Source organism: Schistocerca gregaria, chromosome 3 (assembly GCF_023897955.1).
Source record: "Schistocerca gregaria isolate iqSchGreg1 chromosome 3, iqSchGreg1.2, whole genome shotgun sequence".
Classification (NCBI taxonomy): Eukaryota; Metazoa; Arthropoda; class Insecta; order Orthoptera; family Acrididae; genus Schistocerca; species Schistocerca gregaria.
In genome coordinates, this window is record NC_064922.1 from 539,147,958 (window position 1) to 539,168,759 (window position 20,802).

At 44.0% G+C, this 20,802-nt stretch overlaps 2 protein-coding genes across 2 annotated transcripts; both read left to right on the forward strand.

The window, feature by feature from the left end:
* The first annotated feature begins 397 nt into the window (after nucleotides 1–397).
* On the forward strand, nucleotides 398–1,208 carry LOC126355453 (peritrophin-1-like). Its single transcript, XM_050005768.1, has 2 exons — nucleotides 398–1,008; nucleotides 1,119–1,208. The coding sequence occupies exons 1-2, from the start codon at nucleotides 457–459 to the stop codon at nucleotides 1,206–1,208; spliced, it is 642 nt and encodes a 213-aa protein (XP_049861725.1). The 5' UTR covers nucleotides 398–456.
* Nucleotides 1,209–2,047: 839 nt separating this feature from the next.
* Nucleotides 2,048–6,190, forward strand: LOC126356056 (uncharacterized). Its single transcript, XM_050006750.1, has 2 exons — nucleotides 2,048–2,682; nucleotides 6,091–6,190. Exon 1 carries the CDS (start codon nucleotides 2,197–2,199, stop codon nucleotides 2,638–2,640), a length of 444 nt encoding a protein of 147 aa, XP_049862707.1. The 5' UTR covers nucleotides 2,048–2,196; the 3' UTR covers nucleotides 2,641–2,682; nucleotides 6,091–6,190.
* Nucleotides 6,191–20,802: the final 14,612 nt, after the last annotated feature.

Sequence of the window (20,802 nt, forward strand, 5' to 3'; positions counted from 1 at the left end):
TCTTTGCCATGGAAGAAGACGACAGAACATATCACAGCAAACCATGAATCTAGTACGACTACAGACTACCAAAATACCGTATCTAGTCTACAGCCTACAGTGCTCATTACCCATCGTTCATCGACGAAGTCCCCATTGCCTGTCTGGGAAACTACCAGACCAGTTACGGAGCAAAAGTGGCCAGTTACACAAATGCACAGTCTGTCAAATCCTGGGGATCTATTACGGAATACAGTAGGTCCCAACACAGACTATAGTTGTTATTCAGTTTGTCGTTTTAACTATGCTGCTACTTTATTACCCCACCCAAAAAACTGTTCTTTGTACTGTGATTGCCTCAATGAGCATCCTGTGGTACGGGAGTGCCCTCATGATAAATACTTTGACGCAGCGACGAAGCAGTGTGTTAATTCTCTCTTTTCTGCGATTTCTGTGGAACAAGGTGACAATTCATGGATGCATAAAGAATCTCCTTCTAAACGCCTCATCTGTGATGCAATTGGAGAGTGCCCTAAATCGCATCATCATGTTCCAGCTAGACATCTGCCACACCAAACGAACTGTAGCTTATTTTGTGCTTGTGATAAAGGGATCCCCTTACAGATGGAGTGCCCTGCAGGTCTTGAGTTCAATCCTGTTTTGGAAGTATGCGACTATCCACACCGCGCTGGATGCCTGAGCAAACAGACTGGTTCAGAGTGGGCTCACACACCAGTAAACAAAAATGTTTTGCCAATATTATCCTGTGATGCTGTTGGGTCTTGTTCTGCTGAAACTCACAGTCCAAAGACTGTGCTGCTACCTCACCGCACAAACTGTAATTTGTTTTGCGTTTGTGAACGAGGCCGGCTTATTACACAAAGTTGCCCCACTGGGCTGGAGTTCAATCCTCATCTACAGGTCTGTGATTGGCCCACGAAATCAGGATGTTCTACTAAGCAGCATCCGACAACTCAAATTCCTTGGGTCTTTTCGACTGAGCCCCATTCAGCAGGTGGATGTGATTCAGTAGGTAGCTGTAACCCAATCTATTCAGGAGTACACACAGAGTACTTGCCACACCGTACAAATTGTACGCTGTACTGCAGGTGCGAAAATGGAGTTGCGTATACTGACAGCTGTCCCAATGGGATGGTATTCCACCCTCATCTGAAAGTGTGTGTGTGGCCGTCCCAGTCCAAGTTCCTGACCGCATTCACTCCCACTAACACAGCAGTAACACAACACACGCCTCCCACGCTGTGTGATGCTTTTGGCCAATGTCCTGTTTACCCCCACATCTCAGAACCCAAACTTTTGCCACATCGATGGAACAGCAGTCTGTTTTGCCGCTGCGATCGTGGAGTCCCCGTAACAGAGAGATGTCCACACGGGCAACTGTTTGATCCTAAACTGCAAATTTGTGACTGGCCTCACAGAGGTGACCACTCTCTTGCACCGACGAGTGCTACTGCTGCACAACATGAACGGACAAACGTCTGTGACGCCAAGGGAGTCTGTCCGAAACACAACTCTGAGCAGAAGCTAACGCTCCTCCCTCATAAGAGAAACTGCAGCCTCTTTTGTACGTGTGTTAACGGCGTTCCCATTACTTCCAAGTGCCCACCAGGCTTAGAATTCAATGCAGTCCTATCTGTATGTGACTGGCCGGACAAAGCCGGGTGTTCGCGCGAGTGCCCAGCAGACAGTACCGACCCAACTACGGTCGCTCCTCCAGTTCGCTGCAGTGCCAAGGGAGAATGTCCTCACTATATAACTAAACCGGAGGACGCACACTTGCCTCATTTGACAAACTGTAGCCTTTTCTGCCGCTGTGTCAACGGCGTCCCAATCACACAGAAGTGTCCTCAAGGGTTGGAGTTCAACCCTCACTTGAAAGTGTGCGACTTGAAGCACAGAGCAGGCTGCAGCGCAGGCACTCACTGGCCCCTCAGTAGTGTGCCATGCGACGCGAGGGGGTCGTGTTCCAGTGGGCTGGATCGCCTGCCACATCGAACCAACCCCCATTTGTACTGCCGCTGCGACGGAGGGGTCGCCGTAACGGAGAGCTGTCCTCCCGGGGAAGAGTTCAATGAAGTTCTAAGTCTGTGTGAACCGCTTTCTCACCATTCGACTGAGAGTGGGCACCGTGTGCAAGACTGGCTTCGGGCCAACGTTGAGTATCCTATTGTGAGAGGGCACGAAGCCTCTCACTGGATGAAGCCCCCTGCTGGTCACTCCACTGTGAATGAACACCACGTCCCAGACTGGGCACACCCTACTTCTCATCATTCCACTGTCAATGAACACCACGTCCCACATTGGGCACACCCCACTTCTCATCATTCCACTGTCAATGAACACCAAGTTCCAGACTGGGAACACCCCACTGCTGGTCATTCCACTGCGATAGGGCACTCGACGCACTTCAGCACCAGGCAGCCTTGTGACGCGGTCGGCGAGTGCCCCCGCGGCGTGGCGAAGCTGCTGCCGCACCGGACGGACTGCAGCCTCTTCTGCCAGTGCGACCACGGCGTGCCGGTGACGGCGCGCTGCCCTGCCGGCCTCGAGTTCAACGCCGCCTTGCAGGTCTGTGACTACCCGCACCGCGCCGGCTGCTCGTGCAGCAGGTCTGGCGCTCACCACCGGACCCACCACTGACTGCTGGAGGCGCTGCACTGATGGTACAAATATGCGAGTTGGGTGAGTCTGAACTACCATACCAGTCCAAGGTGATCACTGCCGCTCTTGCTGTCTCGACACTCATTTATCAGCACACAATGAAAAAAATAGGCATCTCCAGGAGACTTCACGCTAATACCATGTAACATTGGTCCTATCCTTGATAATGACCTAAATTCGGATTGAAAGAGAGGGGGGAGTTTCTTCAGGTGTGACATATACAGCTGAAGCCACCATTGATGGTTAGTTCCCATAGAGCTGCCGAATTGTATGGATATTGATTGTCACCTCAATAGTCGGGTGAAGAGGTGCGCACCTGGGTACAATCACGGCTCCGTTGGTAATAGCAAACATTTTTCCTGAAGACATTGACCGTCTTGTCTCACGATGGGGTAAATGAATTAACAGCTATGGCGATTACTTTTGAAATAATAAACAGTTTATTTGCTTTTTTCCATCTGTCTCGTTTTGTTTTGGCTATCCCTTAGCACGCAACTCTTGTCAGACAGAAGGTCTATGTTGTTGTCTTCAGTCCAGAGACTGGTTTGATGCAGCTCTCCATGCTACTCTATATTGTGCAAGCTTCTTCATCCCCCAGTAACTACTGCAACCTACATCCTTCTGAATCTGCTTAGTGTATTCATCTCTTGGTCTCCCTCTACGATTTTTACCCTATACGCTGCCCTCCAATACTAAATTGGTGATCCCTTGATGTCTCAGAACATGTCCTACCAACCGATCCCTTCTTCTACTCAAGTTGTGCCACAAGCTCCTCTTCTCCCCAATTCTATTCAACACCTCCTCATTAGTTATGTGATCTACCCATCTAATCTTCAGCATTATTCTGTAGCACCACATTTAGAAAGCTTCTATTCTCTTCTTGTCTAAACTATTTATCGTCCACGTTTCACTTCCGTACATGGCTACACTCCATACAAAAACTTTCAGACGACTTTCTGACGTTTAAATCGATACTCGATGTTAACAAATTATTCTTCTTCAGAAACGCTTTCCTTGCCATTGCCATTCTACATTTTATAGCCTCTCTACTTCGACCATCATCAGTTATTTTGCTTCCCAAATAGCTAAACTCCTTTACTACTTTAAGTGTCTCACTTCCTAATCTAATTCCCTCAGCATCACCCGACTTAATTCGACTACATTCCATTATCCTCGTTTTGCTTCTGTTGATGTTCATCTTATACCCTCCTTTCAAGACACTGTCCATTCCGTTCAACTGCTCTTCCAAGTCCTTTGCTGTCTCTGACAGAATTACAATGTCATCGGCGAACCTCAAAGTTTTTATTTCTTCTCCGTGGATTTTAATACCTACTCCGAAATTTTCTTTTGTTTCCTTCACTGCTTGCTCAATATACAGATTGAATAGCATCGGGCCTATACACAGCGCAAACATGCACGAACTTTCGGAGCATCTCAGAGCTGACTACCGAAAAGTCCACATCACCGTTCAGCTAAAATAGAAACACATTTAAAGATCCTAACATCGAGCCATAGTCTACACCATAAATTTACAATAGATGAAAATTTTAACATATAGAGGGCATCAGCAGAAGGAAACATGTTTTAAACGAGTACATTGCACTGTGCGATGGCTCTATTTAACACATTAAAGGAACACAAACAGCAGAGAGAGAGAGAGAGAGAGAGAGAGAGAGAGAGAGAGAGAGAGATATTTTTATTGGCTTACGGGAGATGTCCATCCATATTTTCAAGGACATATTTTAAGCCTCACACTTCATTTCGCATTCTAATTAGAATGAGGTCTTGCGTCATTTTCAAGCATACATTTCAAGCTCCACACTTCATTTCACATTGTATTTATAATGTGAAATGAAATGTGACGCTTGAAATTGGCCAACTGCACAGATAATAAAAAGAATACAGCCTACATGGACCATGTTTTCATTCTTAGAATATCCTGGTTCAGTGGCGCGGTCACCTGAATAAGCGAGGTTAAGTCAAGATACGAAAAACCCTCTGAAACATCACAGAACCACCATCGGGCTGAGGTGCTTCCTCCCCACACGGCGGATCAAACGCCACATTACACCGCCGGTTCACTCGTCGCCTCGCGTCATTTGTAAAGAGGCAAAACCTAGACTCGTCGGATCTAACTACACGACTACAGTCAGCTACAGAAGACTTTCTGCGTTGTTTTTAGGCCTTTGAAGACGCACAAATTTATATTCCACTGTGAGCAATAGCCCTTGGCGAGGTACCTGACACTAACGTCCACTGCATTTGGTTCCCTTCACAATGTTTATTGAGACTGGCCTGCTTTCACTGACAGCAGCAATTTCTATCAGATCTGTAACCCATTCTCATTGAAAAGGCGTGACGTATCTGGTCTTTGTTGATTATGATCTTTTTTACGGACACTGATCAAAAGGCGTGTGACATATTTGAGAGTGGGAGACCATTCATGATACATACGTTAGGCAGTCTGCACTGATGAATCAACAAAACGGAAAATTTTATTCACGATGTGATCACGGGCATGTCTAAACATTGTAGCACATTTCTGATATTTTGTCACGTCTCCTAGTTTTCACCTTTTCACTTTCTATTGAAGATTACCTTAACTCTTTCGTGCAAAGAGTCACTGCGACCGTTTACGGAGAAATGAATAACGGCACGGAGCAAACCTTCAGTATTGTGTCTGTTTCGGCAGTTTGCATGACAAGCGGCCTTTGGTAAATTTACTGCTGGCGTGCGTAATAAATGGACAGAGAGCCCGGTATCAATTTAGTTCCCTTCGTGGTCCTATGAGACGAAGTAGAGGGTGAAATGAACACCCCAAGTCTACAGATGCATCTTCATCAACTGTGTCCCAAGTGCTCAGGGCTTCGTACTCAGGAAGCAGGATTTGAGATCAGAAATCGTTTGCCATTCATCTCCTCTCCCTGCTAGCCAAATGCTGGCGATGAAAATGATTCCTGTCACCGAAATTCAAAGTGACTGCCTCCGGATCAAGCACTGTCGTACTTACGTGCGTTATCATTCTCTCCTACGAAACCAGACAGGGAAAGGAAAATAGTAGGAAAGTGCAAAACAAATGCTACCCAAGTTGTACATTTAGCAGTTCGTCTGAATGTTTTGTGGCACCCGCACCTGAGTCTCTGCTTTCCTTTAAACCCTTGAGATTACTTGTGGCTAGTAGGGAAAGGAATCACGTAACATCCGATATAGACGAACGCCTGAAGACGCCTCGCTCAGAGGAACAGGTGTTCGTTTTTTGCAAATGAGCCATCACATACTTTCAGCGTTTGCTTTCTTATACGCTTTTTATAGACGGCGGTGTATAGCATATTTTTCTTGTTCATTTACTCTCAAATCCTTACATATCCCGAGATTCCTCTTTGGGATGCGTAAAATAATTGACTTTTATATTCATCTTTTTATTCACAGGTGAGCAACGTCTGCTGGGTCTCGTCTGCTAGTGATGCAGATGGTCGACGCCTTCAAGTACCTCCGTTTCCAACGAACGAACCGGACCTATTCATTTCACAGTTAATTAAGGAAGAACTGAAGACTGTTAAAATGTAAATTATAAACGTAATTAAAATAATATCAGATCATCAGAAGCAGTTGATTTATTTTGAGATCTTGTTATGAATTTCAGTTGGATGTGACTTCTCTTCAGACGACAATCCTTCCATGATACAGCACGAACAAGTTCAGTACAGAGCACTTTATACCTAGGATATTTAGGCCCACAAATGTAAAGAAAAATGTACAAAAAAACTGCATCCTTTAAGTTAACAAATGTGCTAAGAAGGTACCAATTCCAAATTCGAAAATGAATTACGGAATACGTGTGTAAGTCACTAAATCACATCGATACAGTTCCCCACAGTCGTTTAATGAACAAAGCAAGAGCATATGGACTATCAGACCAATTGTGTGATTGGATTGAGGAGTTCCTAGATAACAGAACGCAGCATGGCATTCTCAATGGAGAGAAGTCTTCCGAAGTAAGAGTGATTTCAGGTGTGCCGCAGGGGAGTGTCATAGGACCGTTGCTATTCACAATATACATAAATGACCTAGTGGATGACATCGGAAGTTCACTGAGGCTTTTTGCAGATAATGCTGTGGTGTATCGAGAGGTTGTAACAATGGAAAATTGTACTGAAATGCAGGAGGATCTGCAGCGAATTGACGCATGGTGCAGGAAATGGCAATTGAATCTCAATGTAGACAAGTGTAATGTGCTGCGAATACATAGAAAGATAGATCCCTTATCATTTAGCTAGAATATAGCAGGTCAGCAACAGGAAACAGTTAATTCCATAAATTATCTGGGAGTACGCATTAGGAGTGATTTAAAATGGAACGATCATATAAAGTTGATCGTCGGTAAAGCAGATGCCTGACTGAGATTCATTGGAAGAATCCTAACGAAATGCAATCCGAAAACAAAGGAAGTAGGTCACAGTACGCTTGTTCGCCCACTGCTTGAGTACTGCTCAGCAGTGTGGGATCCGCACCAGATAGGGTTGATAGAAGAGATAGAGAAGATCCAACGGAGAGCAGCGAGCTTCGTTACAGGATCATTTAGTAATCGCGAAAGCGTTACGGAGATGATAGATAAACTGCAGTGGAAGACTCTGCAGGAGAGACGCTCAGTAGCTCGGTACGGGCTTTTGTTAAAGTTTCGAGAACATACCTTCACCGAAGAGTCAAGCAGTATATTGCTCCCTCCTACGTATATCTCGCGAAGAGACCATGAGGATAAAATCAGAGAGATTAGAGCCCACACAGAAGCATACGGACAATCCTTCTTTCCACGAACAATACGCGACTGGAATAGAAGGGAGAACCGATAGAGGTACTCAGGGTACCCTCCGCCACATGCCGTCAGGTGGCTTGCGGAGTATGGATGTAGATGTAGATGTAGAACTTCCAGAAAAATTCACTCGCTGTAAATCATTAAAAAGCTAATGAAACATATCACTGAATACAAATGGTTCATTTTGCTTAATTTTCAAACCGCTGTCCCTCAAGATTTTGGAATGTCTGTTGTCAGGAAGGACTGTCTGTGTGCAACATAAAGTTCATCCATCAGTTCTTGTTTACCAGGTTGTTCTTTAGCCTTTCTTACAGCACGAGAATCATCTGGCTTAGCACAATACCTACATACAGCCTGAAACACATTGCAGATTAACACTGCAGTTTTCAAGTAAGGATTCCATCTACTCACAATTAGGGAAGGTGGTTAGGGAATTCCTGTAATTTCTATGCACGTTCCTGTTCTGGTAGAAGCTTTTTTCTTAATGCAACATGCAAAATCGTTAAATTTTATGGCCTCAAAAACTCGAGAAGTAACATGCAAATGCAGGTCACCGTTTTTGAGCTACAAAACATAGACTTCAGAATGCAAAATGCTGAAAATTGCGAGCTCGAATAGTGAGTGCTAAAGATAGATACTCTACCATGTTTCCCACTAGGCTACAACACAAAACATGCATTGCTGAAACGTTGCATCACGCTAGCAGTAGCTGATTTCTGAATAAAAGAGTTAACAATTGAATGAGAGTCATTTGTTCTCCATTCAGGGTTCCTTATTAAAAATTTAATACATATCTGTTCTGACTATTCGTAGCTTCATCTAAGATAAATACACAGCTTCACCAGATATTAGTCGTTTCTGGGTGGCTTTGTTGATATAGAGACAGAAGTACAAGTTTCTTAAAGTAATTGCTTCGGGAAAAGACTTTCAACAAGACTTTGTTGTTTCACTGGTTTTTTGCGATTGATTTATTCCCAGTTTTTGTTAGCGTTTCATCAATTTTCTCATAATACCTTGTTTTGTTTTGTTTTAGATGGCGATGTGACACAAGCACCATGCACTGCCAATTTACGTTTCTTTCTTTACCATACGCTAAGTTTCAAAATGGTTCTGCACTAATTGTGGTACCTTTTCTACGTCTTTTGAATCAACAACCCCTCCTAATGTGTAAACAATAAATGTTCCAGCGGAAATAAATCAATAGGAAGTTACGAGTATAACCAAATACCTTTCTTTTCTTGCCGGGAATGAACATGATATAGAAGGGGAAAAGGGCGATTAGAAGACAGGAGACGACTAATTAGACGTACGAGTAGCAAACAAGGCGCCCTATGAGGCTGAAGAGCTGCTGTAGAGGTGTATGAACATTTCAGACCAAAGAGTTAAAAATATGCTTAGGCTCAACGGCATGAGAAGCTGTTCAAAGTGCCTTGATATATGACGTGTCTTACTCTGGAGATATAATCAAGAAAGATATTCACCTGGGATCAATCTCGGACACTAAGTAGGCGATGTGTCTCAAAAATAGGAGGTAACGCTGAAAAAGGTGCTCATTTTAAAAGATGCAACAACATTACAGCTATGATTCTTCATTTAATAAATTCTTGGTGCTATAAATCATTAAATCATTTCAAAGCAGTCAAATACCAAAAGAATTTTAGTTGCAGCTAACATGTAATCACCACAGAAATGTTTAATGTCCTGTAAAATTTGTGCATTTTACGTGATCATTCGCAGATCTCTGACGCTGAAATTTGTTATATACAATATAGAATATTCACTGAAGTGTCTATAAATTTAAAAAGTATTGTTTTCTTGAATGTGTTAAAAGATATATTCCTTTAATATATGATTCAAATTAGTCATAGTAGTTGGAAAACGCTTCTGTTAGCTAAAACTAGGTATTGGAAAACCAAGATGAAACTGAATTTCTTATAGGAGTTAATTCACTGTCCTTTTATGGATATCGTGACTACAAAAATAAACAGTATTGAACACTACATACCAGGAAAATGAAGATAATATTGAGTTTATTTTAAGATTTTTTCTACCTTCTTTGATATGAACGTCGTGGTCAAAAAAGTGAACAGCGTTTCGCACAATTCAGTTAGTAGTTGTTATTTCGGCTTCGCGATGCTGTAAACGGTTTACGGTGTGTTATCTTTGTAGCTGTACATGATAAAAGGTAAGAAACAAAGCTAAGAAGTGACAGTGACATGTAACACTACTCTACTTAAATTATATTGTTACAGTAAAGAAGCGAGCTTTTAGATCATGTATTGAAGTCGGGGAAGATAAAAATCCTATCAGAAATGTAATTGGTGTTTATACTCGTGATTATGCTGAACCACAGTTTCCGACCGTACGTAGAAACAAAATCTCAATGTCAGGTAACGGTTTTTATATAATTGCACAACCATTTTGGAACTGCCATATTTACAGTGGTTAAGAGAACACGAGAAATAGATATTGCTTAACACGTCATTTCTAGTTGTTTGTGTAGACAAGGGGTAGTCACCCATTTTATACCTACCACCCACTTTCATGTCCCCGTTAGTAGTAAAACTTTCTAACTGCCCACTGGTCCCACGATAATGGTGATTGATAGAGTAGGAACGTATCTTTATAAAATTTATAAAGTAGAGTTACAGCTGTTTAAAACACATAGTAATAATTACCTACCAAATATTTTGTCTGAATCTTACGCTAATTTTTGCGGAATAAAACTTAATAAAACAACTTACGAGTACTGTAGTTAAAGCAATCTTTTTATTTTCACTTTGCATACATTGATGCATGAAGCCCGATGAAATTAAATTTAGCAAATTAAATTTCGAATTACCTCACTGAGGTTGATTTTGCGAAACTAAATACTAGATATCTGGTTCAGTTTTTGTGATGAAGAAACGAAGGGCTCCTCTTTCGGAGAAGCTCAAAAGCGGTTTCTTTCATTCGTCATATCATTAACAGCACTTGCGCCTGATTCCACAAGATATGTAGGGAAAGATAGCAATAAACTGAAAGTCTTTTTCCATGTATTTGGATATAAGAGAGATTTTTTTTTTAATTTTGCCATAGGTTTTCATATCCACCACTATCGAATTTATGTTTACTTTCGTCAGCTTATCTAATTTATAACAGTTCTTCTTGGTAAACTGCATCAGCCTCTTCAACACTTTCAGCAAAAGGGTTTTTCATCCAAATAGTTAATTTCAATTTAAAAAAGCTTCCAATCATTTTTACACGTCCAATTTAAGTTTGTTGAGGTGACTACTACATTCATCCATATCCTTTAGAGTTAAGTCGTCTTTTATAGATTAAAATTCAGAGAAGTAATAAAATTCTCTCTTCAGTAAGTTATAGCGAAGTAGTACAAGTTTGTAAATAAATAATGGAACAGTACTTTGGCAACCTCTGTATTTCATTAGCTTCCTGAAGACACAAACTAACATAGTTAAATATCTTGAAAATATCTACCAAATAAAAAGCATCTTTCTTTAGTCTTTTTAACTGTTGATACAGACTGTTTTCACTACTACTGTGAGAAATATTATGACACTAGCATATAATGCTAGAAAAAAGTCAAAGAGGTGCCGTTTGACAGCCACCGAACATATGTGTATAATCATTGTCCTGACAAAGCTATCGATATCGTTTTTTGAATTGGTTTTGATCTTTTTATGAATCGAATTACTATACCTAATAATGAATAGAGACTTGTACTTGGATGTTTTCCTGTAAGATGCTGTCTGTGCACCACACTATGAATACATGAAACATTTAATAATTCGTTCTTCAGGTAAACAATAAATCCATGGTAGCGACCTACTATTGATGGTGGTCTTTGAGTGGCGCATTCGAGAATATTATTCAGGGAAATATTATTTTTTGTGAAGAGTGATTTCACAGTGTTCAGTATTGATATAATGACGTACATATGTCACAATAAAGCTTTATTATAAGCAATTGTAATCTAGTACAGTTGCATGGAAAATGAAGAGTATTTAAGAATACAAGGTTTCTTTTTCGGCATTAAGTTTCCTTTCTTGCCTGTCATTTTACTGGGTTCAAAATGGCTCTGAGCACTATGGGACTTAACTTCTGTGGTCATCAGTCCCCTAGACTTAGAACTATTTAAACCTAACTAACCTAAGGACATCACACACATCCATGCCCGAGGCAGGATTCGAATCTGCGACCGTAGCGGTCACGCGGTTCCAGACTGTAGCGCCTAGAACCGCTCGGCCACTCTGGCCGGCCATTTTAAGGGGAAATCGCTTAGGGGCAACGTTCTTAAAATTTCACGTATATCCTAATGCATTACTGTGGAGATAATTCTTTCATAGGGCGCTTATTACAATTTCTCTAATATTATATTTGTTATCACTTTTTGCAATTAATTGTGAAATGCAATAAGTGGCAGATAATCCATCTTTGTTGGCTACAAGGTGTTTCTTAAATCATGCAACGATTGTTGTACCATTTTGATATTTCTTATAAATTTCCTGAAACTATTCGATGGGCTTGTCTTTAGCACTTCGATGCTTCATAGGAAGATGATCTCAAAATCGATTTGTCTTCTTTACTTCAGTGGATAATGTTTTGTGACGCAATAAACTCAATGGATGTTGTTTCTTTATAACAGATGCTATGAAACATCTTATCAGATTCTCTGACAAACAACCTCGAATATATTTCTGTTTTTGAGACTTGGGTTCACAATATTTCACAATAATTTGATTGAACCTCTCTTGCTCACTCTCACAAATGTGCAAACAATAGAGCCTGTTCAATTTACCGTCGTGGTAAAGTTATGTTTACTTTCGTCAGCTTATCTAATTTACCAAACTTTCGTCATACTTACTTCATACGCAGGAGAAGAAAACAAGTTGTACAGACATGTGTCGTTTTCTGCAGTTCTTAAAGAGGATATGGCGAAATTTTCCGTGGACATCATAGTATGGTCGATAAACCGTCGTCTGTACATGGTGCGGGGTGAGGGCGGCTTCGGCCACATGTTTTGCTTGTCTGTTACAGTTGGATAGAGTGGGGGAAAATGCGCGAGCTACTGTGGAACTAGGATCTTTCGTTTGCAGTCGCACTATAGCGCCGTTTAACCGACATAACATGAGCTACACATATTCTCGGAAGATATAAGTAGTATATTTTCTGAAATTTAAAATCTAACAGAGAATTTTAACAAAAACTAATGAAAATGTTTCTAAAATCGTTATCTCCTACCGCCACCATGAATGGTGAAACGCCGAGCAGTGGGCAGTAGCACCAGGTTGATTACCACTAATGTAGAGCAATGAGGCATGACATATTATTCTATGTGTCAGACAGGTGGTGGTGGTGGTGGTTAGTGTTTAACGTCCCGTCGACAACGAGACGGAGCGCAAGCTCGGGTTAGGGAAGGATTGGGAAGGAAATCGGCAGTGCCCTTTCAAAGGAACCATCCCGGCATTTGCCTGAAACGATTTAGGGAAATCACAGAAAACCTAAATCAGGATGGCCGGAGACGGGATTGAACCGTCGTCCTCCCGAATGCGAGTCCAGAGTGCTAACCACTTGCCTCGCTCGGTGTGTCAGACAGTATAGGACCTCCCTTTATTATACACTACTGGCCATTAAAATTTGCTACACCACGAAGATGACGTGCAACAGACTCGAAATTTAACAGACAGGAAGAAGATGCCGTGATATGCAAATGATTAGCTTTTCAGAGCATTCACACAAGGATGGCGCCGGTGGAGACACCTACAACGTGCTGACATGAGGAAAGTTTCCAACCGATTTCTAATACACAAACAGCAGTTGACCGGCGTTGCCTGGTGAAACGTTGTTGTGATGCCTCGTGTAAGGAGGAGAAATGCGTACCATCACGTTTTCGACTTGGATAAAGGTCGGATTGTAGACTATCGCGATAGAGGCTTATTGTATCGCGACGTTGCTGCTCGCGTTGGTCGAGATCCAATGACTGTTAGCAGACTATGGAATTGGTGGGTTCAGGAGGGTAACACGGAACGCCGCACTGGATCCCAACGGCCTCGTATCACTAACAGTCGAGATGACAGCCATCTTATCCGCATGGCTGTAACGGATCATACAGCCACGTCTCGATCCCTGAGTCAACAGATGGGGACGTTCGCAAGACAAAAACCATCTGCACGAACAGTTCGACGACATTTGCAGCAGCATGGACTATCAGCTTGGAGGCCACGGCTGCGGTTACCCTTGACGCTGCATCACAGACAGTAGCTCCTGCGATGGTGTACTCAACGACGAACCTGGGTGCACGAATGGCAAAACGTCATTTTTTTCGGATGAATCCAGATTCTGTTTACACCATCATGATGGTCGCATCCGTGTTCGGCGACATTGCGGTGAACGCACATTGGAAGCGTGTATTCGACATCGCCATAATTTCGTATCACCCGGCGTGATGGTATGGGGTGCCATTGGTTACACATCTCGGTCACCTCTTGTTCGCATTGTCGGCCCTTTTAACAGTGGACGTTACATTTCAGATGTGCTACGACCCATGGCTCTACCCTTCATCTGATCCCTGCGAAATCCTACATTTCAGCAGGATAATGCACGCCCGCATGTTGCAAGTCCTGTACGGGCCTTTCTGGATACAGAAAATGTTCGACTGCTGCCCTGGCCAGCACATTCTCCAGATCTCTCACCAATTGAAAACGTCTGATCAATGGTGGCCGAGCAACTGGCTCGTCACAATACGCCAGTCACTACTCTTGATGAACTGTGGTATCGTGTTGAAGCTATATGGACAGCTGTACCTGTACACGCCATCCAAGCTCTGTTTGACTCAATGCCCAGGCATATCAAGGCCGTTATTACGGCCAGAGGAGGTTGTTCTGGGTACTGATTTCTCAGGATCTATGCACCCAAATTGCGTGAAATTGTGATCACATGTCAGTTCGAGTGTAATATATTTGTCCAATCAATACCCGTTTATCATCTGCATTTCTTCTTGGTGTAGCAATTTTAATGGCCAGTAGTGTAGATAATATATCTGTTTATCTGCTGTAAAACTGAGTAATGTGAACGGACGAACGTTCGTAGAGTTCACGTTTCTCACGAGCTCTGTGCTTACCTATTAGAACTTGTTTGCTTTGATCACTGCAGAGTTTCACAAAAAGTACGGCCAAACTTTCGTCATACTTACTTCATACGCAGGAGAAGAAAACAAGTTGTACAGACATGTGTCGTTTTCTGCAGTTCTTAAAGAGGATATGGCGAAATTTTCCGTGGGTATCATAGTATAGTCGATAAACTTTCTTCTGTGCCTCCTTCATTAGGCGATGAAATGCTACAAATCAGTGTACTTTGTCCAATGGAGGAGTCCTCTTAACCTGACTTCTCTCTCTACGCTGCGTCTGATGGTATTCGGTTGTAGTGGGCGAGGATGATCGATTGGCCACATTATGACACCAAATTAGGCAAATGAATACGTTTCCAGAGCAGCATCAGGATAAAGTTTATAGCAAACTGGATTTGGTTCGTCTGTTCGGCGCAAACATTGCCTGAATTATCTACTACTACGTGATCAGGCCCAGTGGACCGCACGCATATACAAGTTTCCTCCTCCACTGTATTCTGTCCATTGCTGCTATCCGCCATCCGTTCACATCTATTGACGGTTTAAATCTTCATGGAGTCCATCCACACAATGCTTCTTGGGTCTCCCTGGCGGTCCCTTTCCTGTAGGTGTGAAATCCAGGAGCTTTCGAGGCCATCTGTGATCCTCCATCCTGAATTAAATGAAATAAAAATTAATTGTGTCCCTCCGCAGTGCCGTATGATTGTTAACCGCGCGTGCCGTATGATTGTTACTTCCCTTTGAGTAGACTCTCCCAACATTCCACTGTTTTGTCTATCTCAGCCAGTGTCAGTAGTATAGTTGGTGTGTGTCGTTACGTGTCGAACGTGAACGTTTTAGTTCCCTTGTTCGTTTGCTTCGTATTTGTCACTGTTAAAATGCAAACCACTAAAGAACGTGTGTTTTTAGTCGAACAAATGTTCAAAGGTGGCGGCAAATACACAGTTTCAGTTCGTCAAATGTTTATTTCAGTTTTCCCGGAGACAACACTCCCACATCACGATACTCTGCGAGGTTTGATTAACAAATTTCGGAGTACGAGTTCAGTGACAGATGCACCGAGAAGTGGTCGTCCTAGCGTTTTGTCTGAGGATAGACTACTCGACATTTCCGATAAAATGTCCATGAGTCCGAACAAGTCAGAAAGAAAACTCGCCCAGGAAATCGATGTTATTGTTCGGTACGGCCAACACAGGTGTAAGGAAAAAATTAGTACTTTTCCCATACAAAGTGACAGTCTTGCAATAACTGAAAAATACTGATCATGGCAAGAGAATGCATTATTGTCAATGGCTCAAAAATTTCCTTCAACAAAATGGAAGGGATATTCTAAATGACACTTTTTTCACTGATGAGGCGTGGTTTCATTTATCCGGGTACATGAACTCGCAAAATTCTCGTATGTGGAGTACTGTAAATCCATTGAGTATTCACGAGGAACCACTTCCTTCTGTGAAAATAGGAGTTTGGATTTTCAATTTCTGGACGTCGGATTGTGGGTCCCACATTTTTCAGCGAAACTATAAACGCACAACCATACTTCTGTGATATTCTGTACCCATTCATAGTAGGACTTGTATTAAGTGAAATACTGAACGGTTATTTTCAAGAAGATGGTGCAACCGTGCATAAAGCTCGCGTTTCAATGTCACTGCTTGCTGATGTTTTTGGCCATCGAATAATTTCACAGGGACTTTGGCCTCCACGATCGTCTGACCTAACGCCACCTGACTTTTTCTTCCGGGGTACAGCGATAGTCTAAAATCCATCGATGAAATGAAAACTGCAATATTCACTTTCACTGCTTCTGTTACAGAAGAAATGTTACAGCTTGTGTTTGGAAACATGATTAGACGAACTGAATTGTGTATTCAACATCACGGGGGACACTTTCAACATTTAATGTGAAAATTCGTAAGTAAAAATGAATATCCAATAAATTAATAACTTTTATTTCGCTGAGTTTCATTCCGATAAATTCACTGCGGCATACGGCACGCGCGGCTAATATTCATACGGCACTGCGGAGAGACATTTTGAACAGCCCATATGACTTCAATAACAGTTACAAAGTGGTAAAATTTAATTATAATTATTATACACTATACAGTCATATTTGCGTTGCCACTTGTCAAAAGCTCAACTTTTGCAGTGCGAACCACTGCGAGACGTACAGGAAGAGAGTCAATGATGTTCCGACAGAGGCCAGCGGGGATGTGGAGCCATGCCGACTCCATGGCGCGTTACATCCCATTCGAGGTGGTCCCACAGATTCGGGGTTGGGTTTAAATCCGGGGAAATCTGTGGCCAGGGGAGTACGGTAAGGTCATGCTAGTGCTCTTCGAACATGCACCCACATACACTTCGAGCTGAGTGACACGTCTGTCCGATGTGGCTTAAAACGTGAGTCATTTGTAAAGGCCACCTGTCGCCATACAATGGACGTATATTGCGGTACTGGCCTTCGTCGCCGTTGAACAGCAGTCAGCATGGATGCATGAACGCAATTGCACTGTTCTTCGCGTCAACCCGACATGCTTTATATGCCTTCCACTGCTGTTGCTGCCACCTGCTGTCTTTGAGTAGTTATCGCTTACTGAAGTCGAACGTAGCCGGTGGTCACATTAATGTGACTGGTATGTGTACCATGAAATATAGGTTTTTGTGCATATATTGTCATATTGTCATCAGACACCCATGCAACGATCCTTTGACTATGCATGGATGCCGGAAGGAATAGGCACTGTAACGACCACAGTAGTTGTGAAATACATGAAATGTCTTCGCAGTTGCGAACATTGACAGCCATCTGCTCTATAGTGGAATGACGACAGAGAAAATTTGTGCCGGACTGGGACTCGAACCCGGATTTCCCGCTTATCGCGAGCTGTTGCCTTACCGTTAGGCTACCCGATCACGACTCACGACCAGACCCAAACTTCCATATGTCGTCCGCCATGTGTCTACAACCTGCACTCATACATTCATTATGTATATTTCCATACAGGGCAGACTTTTAAATGAAAGTCGCTTGCACTGTGTCTCCCCCGTACGGGATGTACACATAATCAATGTACGAGTGCTGGTTGTAGTTACATGTATGACAAGATATGAAAGTTTGGATGTTGTTGTGAGTCGTGCTCGGATAGCCCAGTGGCAAGGCACCTGCTCGCGATAAGCAGGAAATCCGGGTTCGAGTCCCCGTCCAGCCCAAATTTTCATCGTGGTCATTCCATAGTACAGCTGAAGGTTGTCCACATTTGTAACTGCTAATATATTTGGGCACTTCATAAAAGCTATGATCGCCACAGTGTCTATTCCTTCCGACTTGCATGCACATCTGAAGGAACATGGCATCGTGCTTCGGAACAACACAGGCATTGCAGTATTGCACACCGGGTTCGAGCCCGACCCAGCACAAATTTTCATTGTCGTCATTCCATTATACAGCTGATGGTTGTTCATATTCGTTACCGTGAATATGTCTCGTGTATTAATGGTGTGGGTTTGCATTATGGCTGAAATCAAGAACTCAATCTCCCAAGAATCTGCATGGTCTAATAACTTCACACTTTTACTGAAGATAGTCGCAGGAACAAATGGAACACAAATGACACTCGTAATACAAGCACTTAATTATTAATACTGTCGTTGTGACAACAATTAGAAAACGGGACACTTAATTACAAATCATTGTTAATCTGTAACTCTTGCAAGGTATAAGCCGAGTGCATGGCATCTACAGTGGTGGAGGAAACAGCTATGCGAAGTTCAGATAGTAACGCCGCCTCTTCCGCCTGGAAGCTAGTGGCGTACGGCTAGTAAGACATTCCTGGGTGAACAAAATTTTTATTGATGTTAGGTAGGGACGTGTGGTTGCCATTGGAACAGAAGCCATTGACCTCAGGATGACGCAGTGAGCCACAGAGCTCAGTGAGCCAACATCAGCGGGAAAACCTGGGCAGTGGCGTGCAAAAGCAGCATCACCAGCTGGAGTTAACAGGACGTCCGTAGCTGGCAGAGACTGTGCGCTGTGGCTGATGAACGACAGCCCTGTCCAGGCCACTGGCCTATCTTGGGCTATAGAATGCAACACAGGGTAGACCGCAGGATGATTAACATCAAAAGTTTGTGCCTGCTCCAGGAAACGGTCAACAACAACAGAGAGACTAAGTGATGCAACCCAAGTTCAAATAGGCGTCGCACTAGACAGGATCCCACCAACAGGAGGCATTCACCCAGAGGGAGACCCAGCGGTCCTTAGTCTGCATATGGTCCCCAGCACAGGTGGTTGAATGCCGCTGCTGGAGACGAAGCCCTTAGTAGACAGCTGGATACTTTTTTTTGAGTCTGCAGTAGTTCCTACCTCGAAGTCTGCAGCTGATGGAGACAGTAGTGGTTGGCATCATGCATACACCTCGAAATTATTGTGTGGAGAGAACGTCAGAGAACATCTGGGAATGAGAGTCTGATTTCGGGAGGGAGAATACGTTACACTCCTGGAAATTGACATAAGAACACCGTGAATTCATTGTCCCAGGAAGGGGAAACTTTATTGACACATTCCTGGGGTCAGACACATCACATGATCACACTGACAGAACCACAGGCACATAGACACAGGCAACAGAGCATGCACAATGTCGGCACTAGTACAGTGTATATCCACCTTTCGCAGCAATGCAGGCTGCTATTCTCCCATGGAGACGATCGTAGAGATGCTGGATGTAGTCCTGTGGAACGGCTTGCCATGCCATTTCCACCTGGCGCCTCAGTTGGACCAGCGTTCGTGCTGGACGTGCAGACCGCGTGAGACGACGCTTCATCCAGTCCCAAACATGCTCAATGGGGGACAGATCCGGAGATCTTGCTGGCCAGGGTAGTTGACTTACACCTTCTAGAGCACGTTGGGTGGCACGGGATACATGCGGACGTGCATTGTCCTGTTGGAACAGCAAGTTCCCTTGCCAGTCTAGGAATGGTAGAACGATGGGTTCGATGACGGTTTGGATGTACCGTGCACTATTCAGTGTCCCCTCGACGATCACCAGAGGTGTACGGCCAGTGTAGGAGATCGCTCCCCACACCATGATGCCGGGTGTTGGCCCTGTGTGCCTCGGTCGTATGCAGTCCTGATTGTGGCGCTCATCTGCACGGCGCCAAACACGCATACGACCATCATTGGCACCAAGGCAGAAGCGACTCTCATCGCTGAAGACGACACGTCTCCATTCGTCCCTCCATTCACGCCTGTCGCGACACCACTGGAGGCGGGTTGCACGATGTTGGGGCGTGAGCGGAAGACGGCCTAACGGTGTGCGGGACCGTAGCCCAGCTTCATGGAGACGGTTGCGAATGGTCCTCGCCGATACCCCAGGAGCAACAGTGTCTCTAATTTGCTGGGAAGTGGCGGTGCGGTCCCCTACGGCAGTGCGTAGGATCCTACGGTCTTGGCGTGCATCCGTGCTTCGCTGCGGTCCGGTCCCAGGTCGACGGGCACGTGCACCTTCCGCCGACCACTGGCGACAACATCGATGTACTGTGGAGACCTCACGCCCCACGTGTTGAGCAATTCGGCGGGACGTCCACCCGGTCTCCCGCATGCCCACTATACGCCCTCGCTCGAAGTCCGTCAACTGCACATACGGTTCACGTCCACGCTGTCGCGGGATGCTACCAGTGTTAAAGACTGCGATGGAGCTCCGTATGCCACGGCAAACTGGCTGACACTGACGGCGGCGGTGCACAAATGCTGCGCAGCTAGCGCCATTCGACGGCCTATACCGCGGTTCCTGGTGTGTCCGCTGTGCTGTGCGTGTGATCATTGCTTGAACAACCCTCTCGCAGTGTCCGGAGCAAGTATGGTGGGTCTGACACACCAGTGTCAATGTGTTCTTTTTTCCATTTCCAGGAGTGTATTTATGAGCGTCTGGCCATTACTTCTCAAACAGTAGCACCTCCACCACCAGGGAGACAGTAGGCCGTAGCAGTGGGATGTTGCCAATGGGTGGCGATGACTTCATTCGTTCTGTTCTTCTTGTTTAGTCAGTCAGGTTCTGAAGGAGCCTACACAGAGCTATAGTATTGTCCAACTTCACCCTTCATGGGTATAGGTTGGATTCTTCCTGTTTGACAACCTCCTTGATAAGTACTTTTGCATTTTGAGAACGTCTCCCTACTTCATAGTGCGTCGTTGCTACAA